The sequence below is a fragment of the Pempheris klunzingeri genome, chromosome 8, assembly GCF_042242105.1.
Source record: "Pempheris klunzingeri isolate RE-2024b chromosome 8, fPemKlu1.hap1, whole genome shotgun sequence".
NCBI classification, from domain to species: Eukaryota; Metazoa; Chordata; class Actinopteri; order Acropomatiformes; family Pempheridae; genus Pempheris; species Pempheris klunzingeri.
The window spans coordinates 24,678,156-24,699,476 of record NC_092019.1 but is presented as its reverse complement, the minus strand read 5'-3'; the positions used below and the strand labels follow the sequence as shown (position 1 = coordinate 24,699,476).

Genomic DNA, 21,321 nt, shown 5'->3' with positions numbered 1-21,321 from the left:
TGAACACGTTTTTGTCTCTTTGTGTGGTAGATTAGAGTTAGAGCTGAATAGCTCCTCACTGTACTCAGAAGGAAACATTCTTTGTGGCATTGTTCAGCTCGGTTGGAGCAGGTTCAAGCAGTCTGTGAATACTATGGAAAGCAAGTCAGGACAAAGGAGACTGTCACAATCACAGAAATGGAAATAAACACAGCCCTATATTTCACCCCGCCAGCACCTGGACCAACAATTACCTGTTTGATGATGACATAAGGTGCACAGTGATTATTCCCAGAGCCTCTGATGTGAATGAATTCATTGTGTGTTTTTTAGAGAGGACGTGGAAGAAAGTTCTCACGTCTGTCAGAATGAGAAATTGTTGAGTGTTTCAGTTTGTGTGTGTTTGTGTTTCTGTGTGCTCACACATGCATGCATGCATATCCACCACTTTGTGTGTGTGTGTGTGTGTGCATACAGGCATACCCGTGGTTGTGTGTATCCTGGTTAGAAACCACTTCTGAATTCTTTTTTCAATAGATGTCTTTTAAGCGATGCATCATATAAGGTTTTTGCGCTGCACAAGTTGGCCATGTTAACTTCATGTCACAGAAATAGTTAACTGTTGCTCTGTGTCTGACCATGAACTTAGAATTTCACCATAGAGTTGCAAAGTGGGAGCGGCTATTTCTGGAGCCCCTGGTTTTGGGGGGCGACGTTACGAGACAGTTGGCACACTTCTGCAGCATTAGTGGGTCCTGCATGAAACTCTCCGAATTACATCATCAGAACAAAATATTAACCAATGACCCAGATATTTTCTAGCACAGTTAATAGTGAAGGTGCACTTCTGTGGACATTTAAAACCTGTGAGGTAGATGTTAAGTACGAATCTGGAGGTGCATTTCAGCAAGAAACATCCAATCACAGAGCTGAACGTTGTTTTACATGTGCCACTAACGGCGTGGAAAAGCTAAAGATTAAGTTGCTGAGAAAACTGACATCACAGTCTGCAGCTTAAAGGTGCAGTGAGAAGGATTTAGTGGCATCCAGCTGTGAGGTTGCAAAGCGTTGGTAGGAAAGGCTGCATTGGCTGATAAGGATTCACAGTCCCTTGCTTTGTCTTTTTAAAGTATCATTCTCCATTTGTCAAAATGTGAGTTCTCAAAATTCTCACAATGCCAAATGGTTAGCCGGTATCAGCACTCAGTCATCTTCTTCTTCGTCTTTCAACCGGTGCTATATAGAAGTCAACAGATCCCCCTAAATCCTACACACTGTGCCACAGGAGTCACGTGTCTTTCTCTTTCAGGGACTCTATCGCAGTCGGCCTGTGTTATCACAGGTGGATCTGCGCAAGCTGCAGCAGTGGCTGATGCTCTCCAGAAGGCTGTTGGAGCTCTCGATATGGTAAGAGTGACAGTCTGACACTCAGAGAAAGAACACTTCATTCAGTGTTATCAGAGACAAGTGATAACCAGCTTCATGATACTGGCCATCCAGGATCACTAATATTAGTTTTAGTGAAACCAAAGAGAGACTTTTTATAGACGTTTTTCTCGCCCCAGACAAACTCTGAAATAATGAACTCCAGCACAACAGCATACATGCTGCTGTTATACTAATGGTAGAGTCTTGGTGTTTATGTGGAACCCGTGTCTTCTGTCTGCCTCTTTTCAGTCAGTTGTCCCTTTTTTCCAGGAGTGCACACACACACACACACACACACACACACGCAGGGAATCATGGGATATCTTCTTTTGCTGTATGCCACTACGCTTAGCACAATGAATGCTGTCTCCACTCGACCAAATGTATCTAAACACAGGGAAGTTTGAGCTCCATCTGATACATTGGATGGGGGGAGGGGGGGTCCCTTCTGTCCCCCACAGCCGCCCTAAGTCCCTCATGGCAATTTCGTGCACGGACAGACACAGCTGATTACGGTGTGAGGTATGCTGATGACATTACGATGAAGATCCTCATCTTTATTTTCCTCTACCTCCTCAAACTCAGTGTGAGCACCACTTGGGTGGCCCGCTGGTGAGACTTGCCATCTGCAGTCAGACCTCTAATGGAGCCTGTCTGGGACATCCACTCTCTGCCACTTTCCGCCTCCTCATTTTCTCCCTCCATCCCCGACCTCCACCTCTCACTCCCCTGCACGCAGCAGAGCAGATGGCAGTCATATTTCCCGTGCTGTGGGAGGGTTAGCTTGATTAATAGAGTGTTTAGTGATGAGTTCTGACCTCCTCTTCTTCCTCCTCCTCACACTCCTCGTCCTCAGTCAGACTCGACAAGCTCCCATTTTCCACCACAGTTCATATCCCTCCCTTTCACTCTTAATCTTTTTTTTGGGCAGATCAAATTCCCATGTTGCAAACATCCTCCTTTTAATTTGCAGAATTCTTCCCGATAGACGATAGAAAACAGCATCCATATGCAAAACACTAAGTGAGTGGCAGTCGCAGATATTCAGTCAGATGGCACGGACCACATAGAGCTTCCACATGTGAAATGCTCTCCTTTACCTCAACAACTGTTGGGCATCCCTTAAGCAAGCCATATTAGCCAAGCCACTAACTGGAGCATCCTTTCGTCTGTCTATACAAAGAATGAAAAAGAATGGAAGCCCCCCAAAATAAGGTTAAAAGGGTTTGTGGCTACAGGTTTTGTAGCCACAAAGTAGACTACAGGATTTGACTCTGTCAGAAAGCTTTTGCGCAAAGCTGTGTTTAAAAGAAGAAAGTGAGCTACGATTGGCCTTAATGAAAAATCAGCCTGCTCCTTAGTGACAGGCAGCAGCTTTACACGGCTTACAGTAGATCCACAGCAGGTACGGTGGACTCCACTGGCAACACAGTCAAATAAATGTGTCAAAAATCAAAACGTCCATGGAAACTTCTTACAACACTCTTCCAGCATTTCTCCTTTTGTGCAGTCATTCTGTTGCCTAGCTAAATAAAATGAAACGAGGCTGGGCTTTTGTATTGGATCACATGAGATTGTGCAGGTGTTTATGATCTTGTGTCCATTCCTTTATGTGCTTGTATTTCATGCCCATCACCTTTTGCTCTTCTCCAGAGCAGAGCTGACAAATCGCCCACACATGGTTTCATGTACAGAAACATGTTTCCTGCATCATCCTGATGCATATATATTCCTCGGGTGCAGCTGTTGACAGTGGAAGGGGGGTGTCAGAGCATGCCACATTATGTGTTTCCATGTTCCGCCATGATCCAAACAGTCCATCCTCCTTTAAACTCGCTCCAAGTCCTTCATCAGCCGGTGTCAAGCGGGCGGATCTCGCTGTCCGGTGCTGGACCGGGCCCCAGAGACGGATTGGGGTCGGTGTCGGCCTCTTTGGAACGGCTGATTGGAACAATTCCCGTCTGCGCTCAGGTGGCTGATAGGGCTGTGTTTTTCCGGTGCGTGTGCTCGGAACCAGATACATCCTTTTCAGGGAGTTCGGGAGGGATGAAGAATGGAGAGGGAGATGAAAGGCGAGTGGAAGAAGCGGAAGATGAAGAATTACCTTTGTCACAGTGCCATTACATGAATCCAATACAGGGATAAGCAAGGTTGGGCCGCTCAAGCCCAGCTGAAAACTGACAGTGTAGTATAGTGTAGTGTAGTGTGTCTGTGTGTGTGTGTGTGTGTGTGTGTGTGTGTGTGTGTGTGTGTGTGTGTGTGTGTGCGCAGGTGGAGGATTTGGCAGCATGTGTTAGTAAGAGGAAGATACTCACAGTAAGAATGTGATTAAGGGATTCTCTCGGGATTTGATGCAGTTTAAATCCAGGCTTACAGAGAAAAAGGAAAAGTTGTCAGTTGATGGAGAATCGGTGTAGAAAAAATGAAGTTGACTGCTGGAAATACCACATTCCACAAGGGTTAAGAGTTTTTAAACCTTTGTTTGTCCTCTAACTTTTGTATATTGATGGAGCAAAAACATACAGTGCTTCCATGCCTTTTATAATGTCTCAAATGATCTCTTTTTAACCTTTATTTCATTGTAAAACATGAAAAAGTGGCCTGTCAAAGAAGCAGTTTTAACAGAAGCGTTATGTTAGGATACAAAACTATGTGACTCACAGTTTACAATCCCAAAGACGTTTTTGCAATCTCTGCTCTTGTTGCGTTACCGCCGTTAATGACTACAAATGGTGACCAAGATAGTTTCTGTGAAAGTATAAACACTGTGAATCTTTTCTACCGCTTGTCAGACCGGTAGTTTAAGTTACAAACCATGGCGAGAATCCCTTGAGAATTTTAGTGTTAGTATTGTTGCATCTCTCCACACAACTGTCTGAATGTTTCCGACACACAGAGAAAGGACATGCAGAAAAGGGACATGAGACATTTACTACTCAAACTAGTCTGTTGTACTAAATACTGAATATCTGTCGAGGATCCATTTTCCTATCTATGAGTTTTTCTGTGCTAAACCAGTTTTTGCCGTCCGACACTATCCTACTTGTCCCCTTTTGTACATAATTATAAGTTATTCAAACATTTGGCTCCAGTGAATTTGGATCAAAGGCTGAACTCAGACGAGTAGATGTTTTATGGGCAGCTAAGTACATAAACATGTAGTATTCCCTCTAAAATATAGGCCAAATTACCTCCACTTTATTCTCTCCCTTATGACTTCTCCTTTTATGTTGATGTACGATAACCAGATCAAAGATAATTCTCAGACTCATCTATCAACTCAAGTGAAGCTTTTTAATGATTAACCTCAACCTATACGAGGGTCTGTCATTTAGACAGAGCAGAGTATTGTTAAGCAGACACCACATCAGCAAAGGAGTTGTCTGTAAGCTACTGATAATGATAAGTAATGTGTTCAGAGTTTTGCTAGCAGCGATTTCTACATACGCTTGAATCTGGCATCATGATTTGCGTTCATTCTCTTTCTCTCTCACTTATAAAACCTTCGTCTGCTCCCCTTGCCTGCCAAGAAACTCAAATGAAAGCATAAAAATGCCTTAAAGGATGGGGATGCTGGTCTATGTTTCGCTCCGTCCCCTCCACTTTGGTTGATACTGAACTATTTCAACGACCACTGGACGGGCTGCCATTGAATGTTGTACGGCCACTCGTGATGAAGTCCAGGGGATGAAGCCTCCCGGTCTCCAGGCTTTGATCTCCAGGCTTTTCTTTCATGAGGTCCTCATTTGTACGTTTTTTATTGAAATGTCTCAACAACAGTTGGATGCATTGCCATGAAATCAGGCTCACATGTTGATGTCCCACTAACTTTTCATCCATCTCCTTCAGCAGGTCAGAATTTATTCCAGTGTTTAGATTTATGATCATATACCTTTTGAAACGTCCTTCAGCCTGAATGGCAGTTTGTGTATAATGCCAATTAGCAAATGTTAGCATGCAAGACACTTAACATGGTAAACATTAAACATCAGCTGTTATTGTGACGTTAGCATCATTGTACCTAAATACCTAATACTTTATTGGGATTTTTTCATGTTTAAAAGCGTATTCAGGCACTTATCTAACACAGTTCATCTGAGCGAGCAGCTGACTGCTGTGCTGAGCTCTGAAACGTTGTTTTTCTTGTGTCCTCGAAGTGGTTCGGTCGTCGAGCCTCTGTGGCTTCTTGGCTCTCCAGGCCTAAATTCAAATAAACATTCCGACTCTGGGATTTCATGCACAACCTGGTTTAGATCATGTCCATTTTTTTTTTAAACGCTGCAAATCTACATTTCGGACTGAAATGATTTTCCTCCTGAAGCCATGGGCAGTTATCTTTCAAGAACAATTAACCCTCCGACATATGTTTCCCATATCCATTTCACATTTTCAATTACCTTCTGTTATTTTAATGCGTAGAACAACTGTATCTCGATGCCAAACTCAGACTCTGGATGTTTATTTCTGTGTTTATTTCCTGCGTGTGTGAAATTGCAGTGCCAGGCTGTAATTAGAGGCACACCAACAAAGATGAATGTAAAACGGACATGGTGGACACGGCGCACTATCCGGTTGCCTCATGTCACGCGTGTGCCAAGGCTTGAACTGAATGGAAACATTAGGGCCTAAATGTCCTGGTTCTTTGAGCAAAAACGCTTTTACGATTCTTGGCTGTGCGTCGGCCTTTGACTCAATTTGCAGCGTAATGAAATTTAAGTTGGCTTGTGTCTGATCGCTGTCCCCGGCTTTTGCATATGACAGAATTTTCCTGCCAGTTCAGAAGTATAAAGGAGCCCAGTTTCTTTTTTTCATCCCTTCCATTTGTTCTAATAAGCTTCTGATTACAGTTGAAGGTAATCAGCCACTCAGTTGCGTAAACCCTGAGTGTATTTAGATTTTTTTTTTTATCCTCTAATTATAAAATCACTCATGGCAGGAAGACAGGTGGGAGTACTCTCACACTAAACGACTGAAGAAGCGGCTGAAACAAAAACCAGAAAGCTCTTAACCTTTAAGCACTGAAGTCATGCGACATCAGATGCTTTGGGACTTGCTAGCATTGCTTTAAGTGTTATCACTCAGCATCCTGTAACAAGCAGAGCTGAATATTAAACATCAGCGTTTCCTTCTTACAGGAGCTGGACGTCATCCCAGATCTGTTGGGAGAAAACGGCAGGTACCTATTAAAGGAGTGGAACTTCATCCAGGTTTCTGTAAGTTCCCATTCGAGCTACAACTTTTCTAAAAGCTTCTTGCATATTTATCTTGCTGGTTATCGTTGAGAAATAAAAAATCGTCTTTGGTTCAAAAGCTGTCATCAAGTTTTTGCTTTCCTTGGTCTGCAGGTCAATGGATCCTGCTTGTCTGAGTTGGAGGCCTTACTGACGGATTTAGAGGCAGCGAATCGGGCTCTTCTCCACCCACCAGTCGTCATTTGGGTGAGTTCACACATGGAAGCTGCAGCTTTGGTTGTACAAAAAGACAAAATACATAATCTGGGGATCATGATTGTCTGTATAGATGACAATCCATTAAATAGCTGTTGAGATATTTCAGTGAGTTGGCTGTTCTTGTTGTCTAAAACCAGTGAACCAGTTAGTAAACCAGAAGAACCAAGAAGAATTGCATACGTTGGCATCCACAGGAGCCATCACCTGTCAACTGCACTGCAAGTCTGGTGTGAGAATTTACAGGGACCAAACTAATATTTGAATTTGTAACCGATCTCAACTTTTTGTCTATCCGGCACCAAAATCAAGCTCGGTAATGAGGCCAACCTGGAAAACCTCATCGAACTCGTTTCTATTATGTGTGTTTGAAAACTCTCAATCTCTACTGCTGTGATTTGTGTTAGGCACCTCACACAGCAGGCTTCACAAGTACATGTGCATAAATCTGTAACTATAAGAGGAAAACAGTATTAGTATCCCTTCAAAAACAATTGTGGTTCCTGTTATTATAATCATAATAATAATAATCATGAGCCCCCCCCCCCCCCCCCCCCCGCATAGGTAATCATAAACCATAACTCCCCCCTCTTGAACTGTAGTACTTTGGACCCGATTTAGTAAAGAAAAAACCACTGTGGCCCTTCATCAGACCGACAGGTGTCACCTAGAAACCTTGGTCATTTAACTTTTGTGAGCTGGCCAGGCTTCGGGCAAGATGCCAACCAGGCAATTAGCTATTTAGCTATATTACCTGACTGTAGCTAACATTACCTACCTAACGTTAGCTCAACACAGATTGTCATAATGTAACTCCTTCACCTTCCTAAGGCAGGTTCTGTAGGCGGGCACCTTATCTCCCTGTTTGCCTCAGTTTGGGAATATTTCCACTCGTCATTTAACTTTTGTTTGTGGGTGATACAATGGGCAAGCCAGCCTTCAGCTGTGGTGATTTTGGAATGACAGGCTCCCCCCTGTGGCTTTTCTAGATGATTCAGGAAGTCAATATGGGACTGTACTTTAGCGAGCGAGACAGTGATCGATTCACAATTATCCTGGTAATGGAAATTGAACATGATCAACTCATCCGTCTTTATTGCACATCATCAGCTTCTGTTTCTGTTCAAGAAAAAAAACTTTAAAAGTTGAGAATCTGCACTTATTACAGGTTGTGTCTTCATTTTTCTGCACGGAGTGATTATAATTTTAAAAGAAGCTATTTAACTCATAACTCCAACTCGTAAAAGCAAAAACTATTAACTATTTTTAGCTTTTACGAGTTAATTTCTGTCCGACTATTACATATCGTTGCTCAAACGTGTAAGGAAAACCTCCTAAAAGTTTGCAGTGGTGGAACAGCCTGCATCAGGTTTTTATCAGACCCTGTGTCTCCTTGAAAATCTCAGTCAGTAAGTGCATAAAGAGCTACTGTAGGTCTGCGTTCCCTGGAAGCGAAACATGTCTCGGCATCATTTCCCACACTTCAAATGAACCTTCCTTTGCATGTTCGTGAACACAGACATCTGGCACAGGATGGTTTCAGTTTCTTCAAGGTACACGTACCACACAGTGAGCCAAATCTTTTCTTTTTTTACGCTTGTAAAAACGTCACCTGCAGTCCACCTCGGGTTTCTTGATGAGCTCTGTAGCTGTTTGGAAACCCTACACCTCCCAGGGGGAGCGCCGCAGCTCGGGAGAAACTCTGACCGGAGAGCTCGCAGACAGAAAAACCTAAAACAAACTGATCAAATCTGCTTCAAGAAACATTTAAACATTTGCGAAAGGGGCCTGTTTATCCTGTTATTAATTTGGAAAATTGAACTCTTCAGAGTAATGCAAAGAGCAAGTGCCAAAACAATGCAACAAGGTAATAAGAAAGAAATAAACTTACAGGGTCCGACAAGTCTCAATCACTGCAGATGTCACGCAGCATTACTCTGTAGCCCCTGCTCTTATCTGTGAGTTGTTTAATAAAGATTGAAATATACACACACACACACACACACTCATGGATTCACATGTGTAAACACACAGTCTGAAGCTGGGTTTTAGTAGGATCGACTCCCTGCCACACCAAAACAAAAGCATGTCAGAGTTCCCACAACTCCCACTGTGAACATGTTTCTGTCCTGCTGCCCTCTGCTCAGGTCTGCTTGCACTCTGCTCCTCCTCTGCTCCATTCGCCGCTTCTTTTCTGTGTTATACTCCAGCAAATGCACTCCGGTGGGCGAACTGAAGCCTCTCGAAGCTCATATTATTTTGGTTCAAGTGAAAACAGAAGCCACGTCGGCTAAACAGCCACAGAAACCTGTTGAGTAGAGAACTATTCACGTTCACAGTTGTGGAGTTAAAAAGAAGAGAGAGAATTCTGTTTGAATCTCATGAGCACTGGGTTAATTTGCCCGCTGTGTTAATGATGTATAACAAGAGTTGGACAATGTTAGAGACTATCCACAATACTGATGCTGAACTGCAATATTCATGCCGTGGCTCCGGAGGTAGAGCGGGTCATCTACTAATCACACGATTTCACGGCAAAGCAAGACCCTGAACTCCAGACTGCTTCGGCTTGGTCGTCAGATCAACATCTTACACGTGGCTTTCTTCCATCAGTCTGCTCTCCTCTACTCTATTAATTCCTGTAGTGCTCTGTAATTAAAAAAAAAAAACAGAGCTGAAAGTGATAGTTAAGTGAGTAATGGATCAACAGATAATTAATCAACAACCATTTTGACTGAACTGGAATTGTGATGATCAGTCAGTCATGGTTCCACATCCTCAATTGTGTGGATTTGCCGTCTTTCCTTGAAATCTTGGAATCCATCAGATATTGTCTCATGACAATTTACCCCCTGGGGGCATTCTGCATCTTTCTTCCCCTACATGGACTGTTACCCTGATGCTACCAAAGCCTGCTCAAACGTGACTGGTCAATACCACTCAGACTACAAATGGACTGCAAAAAATGCTTCCGATACCAAAATCTTGACAGTTTCCTTCAGATTCTGCATTAACATGCAGATATCTGTTCATAAAGATTATATCTTTGTGAATGGAATACTCTTGGGACTCGGACTGTTGACTGACCAACAGCTCATAGGTTGAAATGAACTGATTAATTGAAAAAAGAATTGAAGAAGAAATAATCTACAATGAAAATATTCCTTCATTACAGTTCTACTGCGTTACATGATGTAGATTATATATCAGAAGAGGCTACATGAAACACTGAAAGTGTCAGACAGACGGCTTTTTTAACAGATCACACAACGTTTACTTTTCTCTCCTTCTCTAACCTGATTTCATGGTCACGTTAGAATGTGTGTGAAGCCGGTCTGGGAAGTTGTGGCTACAAGAAACTTGAAGCAGCCCCAGAGTGTCACGGTTTTAAGTGATGTGGCTCAGTTCAGCGCTAAAGTCTTTTCCAAACTTTTTTTTTTTTGCAGGTTGTTAGGTTGCACACAGAGCCCATTATTTATCCCAGGTTGGATCACATGGTAGTGATCAGTGGAGGGATGACTGAGTTTGAAGTGTAGGTGGTAGCCTCCAGGGCAGGGAAGCAGACTGGTCAATGGAGGTCACGGCTTCAAACTGTCTGTGAAAACAAGGTGCTATGACCATCGCTATTCAAAGAACAACCCCATGCTGTTGGTGTCACATGGACAGTAGATGTGTTCTGCTGTTAGGTATCATAAATCCTTGCTATGTCTTCCTTTTTCTGTATAGTCGCCCCAGAAAATGCTGTCTGACTGACCGGCAGGATAAAATCATGTTGGGACACCTCAGACATATTTCAGTACTGCCAACAATTCTATTAGCTTGTCAATCACAGGTTAAAGGCTTTGAAGTTTGAAGGGTACCTACACTACCTACAAATAAATGACATGAAAGAAAGAAACTAAATGAGTAACAGTCACCCTTTACTTTCATTGGGAACTGGTCATTGTATAAGTGCGATAGTGAACTCTACTTAGTCAGATAAACTTAACCTCCGCCTTGTTCATTGTTCTCATTTGTCACGAAACAGTATTCACTGTGCACCATGCGTTAGATTAAGTGTGGCAGTTTTATTGTTTTAGGGTACCCACGGTCAGTGTAAGTGAGTTTGTGGCCACCACCTGTTTGCTACTCATAGCAGCAAAGTCAGGGTGTTGTGGATGTGTCTCTCTTTCGACTGCTGGAGAAAAGTCTGTTTATCTTAACTCTTTCTTATTTCTTTCTGGTGAGGCTATAAATATGTCACCGTTGTCAGTACTGACAATCAACTGACCTTTTAGTAGTTTGCTGCAGAAACACCTTGATGTGTGCCTTGCTTGTAAAGAGCTAAAGATGCACAGTACACTGTACAAAGTAGCAGTTTTAATCTGGATTTTTTTTCAGTGTAGGTCTACTTTCCATCCCAGTAGAACAGCCCAGTGGCCTAAGATAGACACGAGTGGTTTTATTGGGCAGTTACTACATGTTAACGTCTGTAACGACACGAAATAGAAACAGAACATCCATCCTTTGATAACCTTTTTGGCTTCAAGAAGGTCACTACAAGATATGACACATTTGATTCATGCCGTTGTCTTCGTGCATGTGTACGAGTTTGTGTCTTGGAACTCATATTTTCATATTTTCATATTTTTGGCACACAAATCACTGTGGCATCAGTGTTTCCACAGACTCACATGAAGTAGTGGCCTGGAAGTTTAACACCTGCTAATGTGCTGACTAATGAGTCTTCAAACTTCACCCGATGACAGCGAAAATCTGATTGATATTCAAGTGGAACTGTAATAATTGCACGTTTTGAGCAGATGTCTTGACACATTTGAAATGATTCTCCTGACTATCGTGTCTCGCTGCCTTAGTTTTAAGGATATGTGACAAAATAATTGCAGTGAATAAATCTTGAATTAACTTTCTGTCAGTGGTACGGTTATGGAAACCAGCTAAGGATGACACAGTAATGTGAACCAGTGTGTCTGGATAATGCTGCCTTAATTGTAGCAAATAAACCCCAGAGGCTCCAAAGATTTACAAGTGAATTAGAGATCATTATATCCTCAGACACAACTGTATATCGGGCAGCGTGTTTACTGTGAGCACAGCAGAGCTCAGGCCTGAACACACAACCTTAACTAAACAGGCCTATTGAGTTGCAACATGTTTAAACGACTGCTTGAACAATGAGTCGTAATTGCTCCCAAAAAGGGGGCACAATTGCTGTTCTGGTAAGAGATCCTCAGTATTGGCAAGCTGTTTCTGATTGGGTGTGGTGGCCTTTGTTTTGATAGGTGCATTTGAGCGGTTCAGATGAGCTGTCCATCAGCGGGAGGGCGGTAGAGCCAGCAGCTATCATGGACCTGGCCTCAGCAGCCAAGCTCCGAAATGTTCTCCTCTATGGCCTCCAGCTTCATCAGTCAAAGGTAGGATCTGAGTCTCCCCTTCTTCTTCTTCTACTTCTTCTTCTTCATTTTTTTCTTTTATTTCTTCCTAAAGTGAGCTCAGAGTTCCTGAGCTGTGAATGCATATTTAAGAGAGGCCAAACAAAACAGAATGGGAAATGTCTTCTGAGTGTCTCGTTCCAATGTCTTGTCATGCTTCAGGCAAGGTTTCTGTCTTTTATCACACATTTTAATGTGCGAGTGCGCACGTATTCCTGGACTGGTGTCTGTTGTTATTTGTGCGAGCGGTAATAAATGTGGGCCTGCTGGAGTGATTGAGAGGGTAGGATGTCAACTTTTCACCTTCCGCCGAGCGTGATGTACTATGAATGCCAGAGGGATGCAAAGGTGCTTCAGGTCTAAAGCACCCTGCAGACCAACCACCGGTTAAGCGGTGTGTCACAGGAATCTGCTGTGAGGCCCTCCGAGTGTGTAATGGAGTCATCGGGGTGGATGTGGTCGACCTGGGATCCATAACTGACTTCTCAGTAGTTACAGGATTATATGAATTAGAATTAGTCATCCAGCACACTAAGACATGCCTGTATTCAAGCTAACAAAGCCGTCAAGTCAAATTGCACCTTTTGGGCCAGATGCGCAGGGCAGACGTTGAATATTCATGGCATCGTTGGCCTCGAATATGACATCCATCATGATTTATGCTCACGACTGACTGAAGCAGAGTGATAAACAAGGTTTCTTGGCAGCCGCATCATGTCACAAATCAGTTGTAAGAGCCCGTGTGCCTCAGGCGACAGGGTGTTTGAGCAGGTCGGGCTTATTCACTCCTGCAATAGAAAGCGGTGAGCTGAAGTGGAGGCCTTGGCATCACAGTGCTGCCTAATTAAAAGGAGATGCTGTGTATTCTTGATAGCGAGGCATGTGATACGCTGCCGGACCACATATGGATTTGATTCAGTTATCGGATGTTGGACACCATGACTTTCCTCTGAATTATGGACACTAATGCTGTTAATTAGTCATCCTGCTTCAACTCCTAAGAGAGAACAGAGAAAAGGAGGAGAGTGGACGGAGACGCTGCGTGTTTCACCGTGATAAAATGCTTATCGTTATGAGATAGTGGAACAGCAGAATACAGCCACATATAAATTACTGTTAGCTTTTTGTTATAATGAGAATAACTCTTCCCAGATGGCCTCATTCATGCCTGCCAACTCTTCCTCTGTCAACAGTACAGTATATATGAATATTGCTCGCAAATTCTAAGTTTGTTTTATTTCTATGGCTTTAATAAAAAGGATCTGACAGCAGGCAATAGTGCACACGTAGTGAATGTTTTCAGGCAATCAGTATGATTAGTGAAAGATGCATTAAATCTGTGCAGATCGCTTGTTGTACTTAAAATTGCAGTTTTTCTTTTATTTAGTTTTTTGTCCTCAGTGTTTGCTGCTTTAATTAAAACCGGCCCGCTGAAAACCATAAACATTTGAGACGACTCCGTGATTAAATGAGCAATTATATAACTGACTAACAGGCACGACTCTTTCATTCTTGGCCATGAAATTCAGCGTTTTCAACATCCAGACTTGTTGTGTTTTCGCTGTGACACAACATCCTGGATTACATTTTCTGTTCCCGGTGAAGAAGGGTCAAGTTTTCCTGTTCCTCTCAAAATATCTTTGGGAGGGAATCAGACTGAAAACATTTAGTTATGCTGCTGTCCGCAGTTTAACACATACGTTCCTTCCTGTGACATTTGACAGCTCCGCTTGTGTCACGAAACATTCACTCAGTCCGCATTACTGAGATGTTAACTCCAATGTGCCGTAGCAGCGTAGCCATTAAACGTGAGTTTGTGAGTGTGTATAAATTCTGATTTTTGCTTAACATGTGTGTGAGGCTCTGTGCAGTCAAGTGTGTGTTAATGGGGCTCCGATCAATGTTACAGATCACCGATTATGGGGTCTATTTGAAGCTCTCTGATTATCGTGTAGTATTATGTATTTATTCAACTGTTCTTAACAACATTGTATTCTAAGTATTAGAATTAAGAGATGAGAAAGTATGTATTTATTGGCAGACAACATATTCCACTCTCTCTCTTAGAGACAGCTTAAACCACAGCAGCCTACGCTCGGTTATTGGGAGCAGCATAGAGCTAAACAAGTAACTTCCCGTGGAATGAAATAAAGTTTTATACAGTAAAATTTAGAAAAGCCAAATGTGCACAACACACCAAGTTAGAACAATAAATAATATATGATGAGGCACCAACAATCAGTCCCAAGTGTATGGATGATCTGACATTTGTTAGTGTGTGGGCGTTAATGTTACAGATTTTCTTCACACCAACTGAATGTACCTACAGGTTCCCATGACAACGCAATGCTACAGTTTGCACTACTGTAACTGGACGGCTGTATTCAGAGGCACCGCTAACATACAGCTCAATAAGTTTGCAGATGTAGAATCAAAAATCAGCTGAGAATCGCTGATAGAGAAAAGAGGGCGGCACTTTTTGCAGCCAATTCAAAAGGAAACCGTAAACATAATCTGATCCACACCAGTTTATGTCTGCAACACAAGTTAGCCAGGTTAGCCAAGAGAGCCATGACAGTGAAAACCCCGGCTTTAGGCTCAGCATACCTCGCTAACACACTAATCTTGTTTTATAGTCCACCTGTCTGGGCTAGCGTCCGTCGACATTCCACAGTGTGTAAAGATCGATAAGTAACAGCGAATAAAATGATCCTCCGTTTTTATCAGACTGAACTTTAGACGCTGTGTACACATGCCAGGTGCTAGCCCTGGACATTTTTTTTTTCATATTTGTAGGCAAGTTATATTGAAAAGTGTTTATTAAAAAAATGAGTTCATGCATTATCACTGAGTTGACTCTGATGTCTTGAATTCTGCTAAATTTAGAGTAGCGTCCTGTTTAGAAAACGAATTAGAGTAAGTTAGACGATGTAGACAACTAAAACCATTGGTTTATGGATAGGACAGGGACATGGCCACTATAAAAGTGAAAAAGTTGCACTTTCTGCACTTATAATTCAAGGATGAAGTCCACACATTTTGGTGTCTAACTGACTAGTAGATTAAAATATATAAAGTTGTGTGAGTGAATGAATGAATATGAGGCAGCTTTTGTGAAAGAACGTGGTTAATAATATGACAGATGTGCTCAGTGACATCAGTGAGGCATTATGTTGTGAGTGTTTTTTGAAAACCGAGAGTGATTTGTGTGTATTTTCCAGGTTTTTGAACAAAAAACCTTGTTAAATATAATCTACTTTAAAATCTGAGGTTTCGTTTCCTCCCAAAATGATTTCATTTTCTTCTCTGCTGTGACTGGTTGTTGTCCAGAACAACCATGGAGAATATTTAAGTGTCCCTTGCCTCTCATTATGTATCACTCAGAGGAATTATTGGACGCACCCACCTCTTTGGAAAAGCACAACCATTTGACTAATTGAATTTTAACCTTTGACAGTTAAAATGCATGAGCACATGGAACTGTGTTCGTCCCAGAGAGGTTGGAAAAATGATCCACCTCACTGACCTTTACTGATGTCTTTTTGAGTAAAAAGTGGATTTTCTCAAACGAGGCCTGACTGTGGTCTCACATTATGCAGAGTAACACCCAACCACTGAGGCACAATACACCCAGCAGCATGTCGCCATGCATGCCACTTCGCCTCATCAACAGGAGAGAGTGAAATGGAGTCACGGACAATGAACAGCGGTCTCTCTGAAGAGACGTGTGATCAAAGCACTTCTCCAGAGTCTTTTTCCGTTTGTGTTGTTACCCATCTGAAGATGCCCACAAGCCAAACATCAGGTGCAATAATGTGTGAAAACCTCAGACCGATCTAAAGATGTTGGCTTAGAAGGTGCAGACATCGGATCCTCGTCAACTGACACGATGTTGTGAAAACGGTGACGGTATACGCTATCAGTGTCTGCAGTGGCGATAGGAAGTGTCATTGGATCCCTCCTCACACAGGGTCCTGGCGACTTGTCATCCGCTGAAAAGGGAGTTGTCACGGTGATATATGGGTGTTGTAATCCCCGCAGTGAGAGCCCTGATGTTTACCCAACCCCATATTTCCTCCTCCTCAAAGAGCCCGGACCGGGAATCCTAAACCTGAGAAGAGATTAGCTGGCCGGGAAGAAAAGAGAGGGAGAGAAAGGAGAAGAGGGAGGGGAGGGAGGAAGAAAAGGAGAGGACTCTATAGGTCTATTCTCCTCTACCTGTTCAGATCTGGGCCTGAAAGGCAGACAGGTGAAACCATACACGACCCAGGGAAGCTCTTGCTGTGACACTCGTGGAGTTGTACCCTCTCCGGGGTCAAGGGAGATCAGGGGAGAGTGTCGTCTCTGTGGTTTCAGCACACTCCTGACTTTTCTCAGGCTAAATCCAACCGTTGTCCTCCGCTGAATAAGCGAGTGGTCTTAATGAGGAGGCACAGTACTGCTCCAAAGGAAACGGAGATGAGAAATTTGTGGAATTGCTGATTTAAAGAATATCTGTTCAAACAAGAATTGTCGTCTAAAGCTACGCTAGCAGCTCTGTGAGGTTGTGCTATAGCACCATGGTGCTTTGAGCTAAATAAACCAAAGAGGTGGCGGTAGAAGAAAATTTAAAGAGAAAGTCAAGGAACCGCCAATGATATTTCTCCTTTGAACTTTGACCTGCAGGTGTTGCTAGACAAAGTCTAATGGATCAATGTCCAAAATTTCACAGCCATCCAAGGAATAATTATTGAGATATTTCAATTGGAAATGATGAACTGGCTAATTGACTGACACTGCCATCCTTAGAGCTAGAAATAATACGGCTAAAAAGAGTCCTAAAGTGAGCCAGAGTTTAGAAAGTCATAAACAATCAGGTTTCACTGCAAAGTTCCATAACTGAAATCTGGTCCTTTAGTTAATTTCCTTTAAAATGAATTACTCACTCCAGAAGAATTTTCTAAATGAAGCACCAAGGGAAAATAATTTCTCCAGAGGTCTCCATGCACACTGTTTCTCACACTGCTACCGTCAGGTGACGTACAGCTTATCATGTTAGGCCCAACAAGGCAGACAGTTGAAACCCTACACAGGCGGCTGAAGCCCGTGCTGTGACACCTGTGTATTCGCACCCTGGCGGGGTCAAGGGAGATCAGTTATGGCGACCGTCTCTGCTGTCTCAGCACACTCCTGACCTTTTCTCTGAGTAAATCCAACAATTGTCCTCAGATGAATGAGCGGCTGGTCTTATATTTTGTGCGATGAAAGAGTGTTGGAACTCACAATGTGCTCTGAGAGACTGTCGTCATCCGGCTCTCTCAAAATGAGGAATTTTCTCCATTATGAGACAGATGTGATGGCTAAAGCGGCACGCATTAGTCTCGCTGGGTAGTCAAGGCTGGTTGACAACTAAGAAGAATTGATACTAATATCAAATGGCTGTTTTAGAAATGATGCTTCAAAGAGAACTTGCCAGTTTTTACACAGCTTTGTATAATTACAGTGTGGTTAGTATATGCAAATGAACAATGTTTCACATTCCTCAACTACGAACTACGTTTGGACTGTAGATTGTACTTCTCTATTTTAATTTTTTTTTTATGCCCACTGTAGGAAAGCTATATTAATCCTTAATGCTGGTAGATATTCGGTGCTACGTATACGAGCAATAAAACAGAATTATGGAATTACGGTGTTTGGAGGAGGGAGAGTCAAGCTCCGTGCAGCACAGTACGTTCTGTCTGCTGGAATACCACAGTCATTTGTATCAGTTTTCTCCAGTCATGGAGAACGAAGTTCAAAAAATATTGCGCCTCTTTGCTGCATAGAAGACCAACTTTATTAAAAGACCCTATTTCCAGCTGTGAAATAACAAAATATTGCAGAAAGCAGTGATGTGGCATTTCTTAAAGATGTTTTTGGACATCCCACCACCGTCTCTGGGAGAGCTGACAGGCTTGGTGAGTCGTCCCACTGTACTTAGCGGCAGAACAACAGTCCAATGTAAACCCTCTTCCCTTTCACATAGTCGTTCCCCTGCAGTTTGCCTAAGTACTTCCCTTTGTTCAGCCTGTTATGTCTTTAAACTTTATCTAAGATCCCCCCGGTAATGTGAATCTGTGCACTTTGCTCCCTCGGTGGAATCCTTACATCTCCATACAGACAGAAGCCCGGGGATCACTCCCCTCCTCACTGATGTATTTGTAGGGTGTTAGGGTCAGAGCCTTGGGAGAGACTCGCACTGTGGCAACATGTGCAGGATATCAAGCCTGATCCTCCGTGCCGAGAGTGCTCCAGATGTGTATCGGTATGTGTGAAACTTGACCGCTGGAGTTTGGCTCAAGGAATTAGACATACCAAAGCGCTGTTTACTCAGCTTTGATTTCTTAGATTAAAAAGACCAGCAAGCGCGCTGTTTGGGCTGATGTGACTTGATGCAGGCTCTTACAGACAATTTGGAAATTACATTCCAGGAGAGACTTAGTGTTACAAACAGACGGTATGTACTTATGGAAGATTAATGTAAGCCAGCTCTTCACAATTAGTTTGTAAACATTCAATCACTCAGAGTAAGGGCAAAACATGCATGTATGTTTGCCTTGCCACTTGGTTTCGAGCTGTTTCTGACCACCCACAGTAGTCCTGGTTTGAGTTTTCTTCCAGCTCTTCACTTATATCGCGGGGAAGCGCAGCTCTGCAGGGATCAGGCTTTTCATTTAACAGGCCTGAAAAAATAGTTTTTGTGGCGCTCACCTTCCTGCTCTGCAAGTGCTTTTGTTTGCAGGGACCTCTCGGTACACATGCTTGTCTGGTTGGGCGTGGTGGAAAATTGTTGCGGACTAGCACACGTTGTGTTCAGACTCGGGGAAAATACCACCAGATGCCCCGAAATGCTGGCAAAACTAAGGCTGGTGAATTATCCCGCTCCTTCAGTCACGTTGGCAAACTAGAAAGCACTCAGAGGACACACACCTCTGCCAAGGCTAAACAATCAAAATCCTTTTAATAAAAGGAACATTTGAAATCTGTGTTTGGATCGACATGCAGCAGGTCATCATGCTGACTGGCTATGACAGGGCTATGGTTTTTGGAGATCAGTGCTAAATCTATCATTTTGAATTTCTCATGTTATGCGTTAGATCCACTAACAGCCACGAGACATCACATTTTGCAAAATAGCTCTCCTTCGAAAATGTGCTTGTGACGCCAAACTTAAATTCATATTTCGACTGTGCCACACCAACAGGAATGTTGTACAATTTTGAAAAAATATGTTAACTGCTTTCTGGTCACAGACCAAAACATCCAGTGGGCTCATGGCGGAGCTTTTGCGTGCAAATCCTCACCAAAATGTAATAATTTAGCTGGGTTTCTGTTTCACGTTCCTCTCAACGATCTCCACTGGCATCAGAAACCTGTAGAAGAAAACACAAGCTGCTAATTGCATGTGCTATCTCTGTAGCCACTGCGGCCTTGACTTGTAGTTACATTTCTGAGTAAAGGATCTCACTGGCTTCAGACGTTAGCTTTGCTGAAGCCCCTTCACACACAAATGTAAATCAAGCTTTTGTTTGTTAACTCATGGCCCAACGGTCCAAAAAATGTTGGAAAACTAAACAGGGTAATTTAAGAGGAGGTAATGACCAAGCGAGTTATGTGGAGGTCCTCTCCAGGAAGGTTCATTCCACTTTTAGCTCTGAGGTTTGGACCCCAGTGCTGGGGTCAAATTTCCTACTCTGAACTAAACTCCAATAGGAAATTTATATAAATAACCAGATTTCAAGGTAGCATTCAAGAACTCAAATCTGGTCTTGTAATTAATGAATCTCACAGTCCCAGAGTGTGTGAAAATGATTTTCCTTAACAGTTTCTTGTAGCGGTCCCTTCTTGTTCTCACACTACATCTGTCAGAGCACATGGCTGGCTGTAACCCCCTGATGTTTAGTCTGTGGTACACCGATATTTTGACAGCGGTACAAAAACACAGTGTTGCACCCATGTTTGTATGTTTGGCCCACGGCCTACTGTGATCACTATCTCATGCTTGTATTAAGAATGGAAGTGAGGGCACTATGCCTTGGCTAGGATGTGTGCTGCTGAAAACCAGGTTGTAATAAATGTCGTCTTTTGTGAAATAGTCCTGCACCTGCAGCTGACCTCGGATGGCCAGGATATAGGCTGTATTTTCCTTCCCTGATTCGGTGTAAGTGATACAGTGTGATAAGTAAATGAGGCATCCGAGGAGGGGGTGTGTGCTTTTGGGGCTCTCTCTTTCCCCGCGTGTGGTATTTGGTATGTGCCAGTTCATAAATCCCACCCCTGCATTCATACCTTCTCAACTAAAGATCCATTGTTCTGCTTACTGTTTTGAGGTATGTCTTTCGGTCAGCCGAATTCAAACAAAGTCGTCTCTCACCAGAGCTTGTTGAAAAAGTTTGAGGGATCCAGTGGAAATACAGACTTCCTCGATGGCCCATTCTGAGCAGGGTTTGTCTTCTCTGAAGAGGGTACACAGAACGAGGCATCGCACATCAGACGTGACTAACAAAGTGCTATGTTTGCCCACTGGACGCCCCCAGACAGGATATTTTGGAAACCCTTGTTGAAAGAGCTTTACCAGTGTACCGTGAAAAGGTTGTGTGGCAGCAATTGTTCCCTCAACGGGGACTGAAAAGCAGTTATCAGTACAAAAGTTTGCTTTTTCTATGCCTGGAAAGTCTGAGGAAACTCACAGCCGCACAAAACTAGGGTGGGATTCAGACTTATTCATTTTCCTACATTACAATCCTCATTCAGATGAAGTGAGGCAGAGTGGGAACGACACGGGTATCTAAAATACAGACACTCAGGCAGCGACACTACATACCTCGGCGAAATTCAATAAAACACTTTCCCCGGAGACGCTTCAGCTGTAACAAGTATGAAACGATGCTGATATCGCTGTCATCTCTCAGCTCAGCTCGGATCCAAGCACATTTTTTATATTTATGGTTGAACTTTGGATGTAAGCATGACATGTACCCTGAAGGTTGTTTAGATCCAAAGCGCAGCAGTAA

At 43.0% G+C, this 21,321-nt stretch overlaps 1 protein-coding gene and 1 long non-coding RNA gene across 2 annotated transcripts in view; one reads left to right on the top strand and one right to left on the bottom strand.

The window, feature by feature from the left end:
- crppa (CDP-L-ribitol pyrophosphorylase A) overlaps positions 1-21,321 on the top strand; it is a 45,289-nt gene that overhangs the window by 14,771 nt on the left and 9,197 nt on the right. The window contains exons 6-9 of the mRNA XM_070835843.1: positions 1,289-1,386; positions 6,543-6,620; positions 6,753-6,845; positions 12,137-12,268. Of these exons, the coding sequence (XP_070691944.1) occupies positions 1,289-1,386; positions 6,543-6,620; positions 6,753-6,845; positions 12,137-12,268 (401 nt within the window). The remainder of the gene's footprint in view (positions 1-1,288; positions 1,387-6,542; positions 6,621-6,752; positions 6,846-12,136; positions 12,269-21,321) is intronic.
- Positions 10,365-21,212, bottom strand: LOC139205584 (uncharacterized). Its single transcript, XR_011584464.1, has 3 exons — positions 21,132-21,212; positions 20,682-20,763; positions 10,365-10,445 (listed from the first exon to the last, which is right to left on the bottom strand). It is a non-coding gene; the product is annotated as an uncharacterized lncRNA (long non-coding RNA).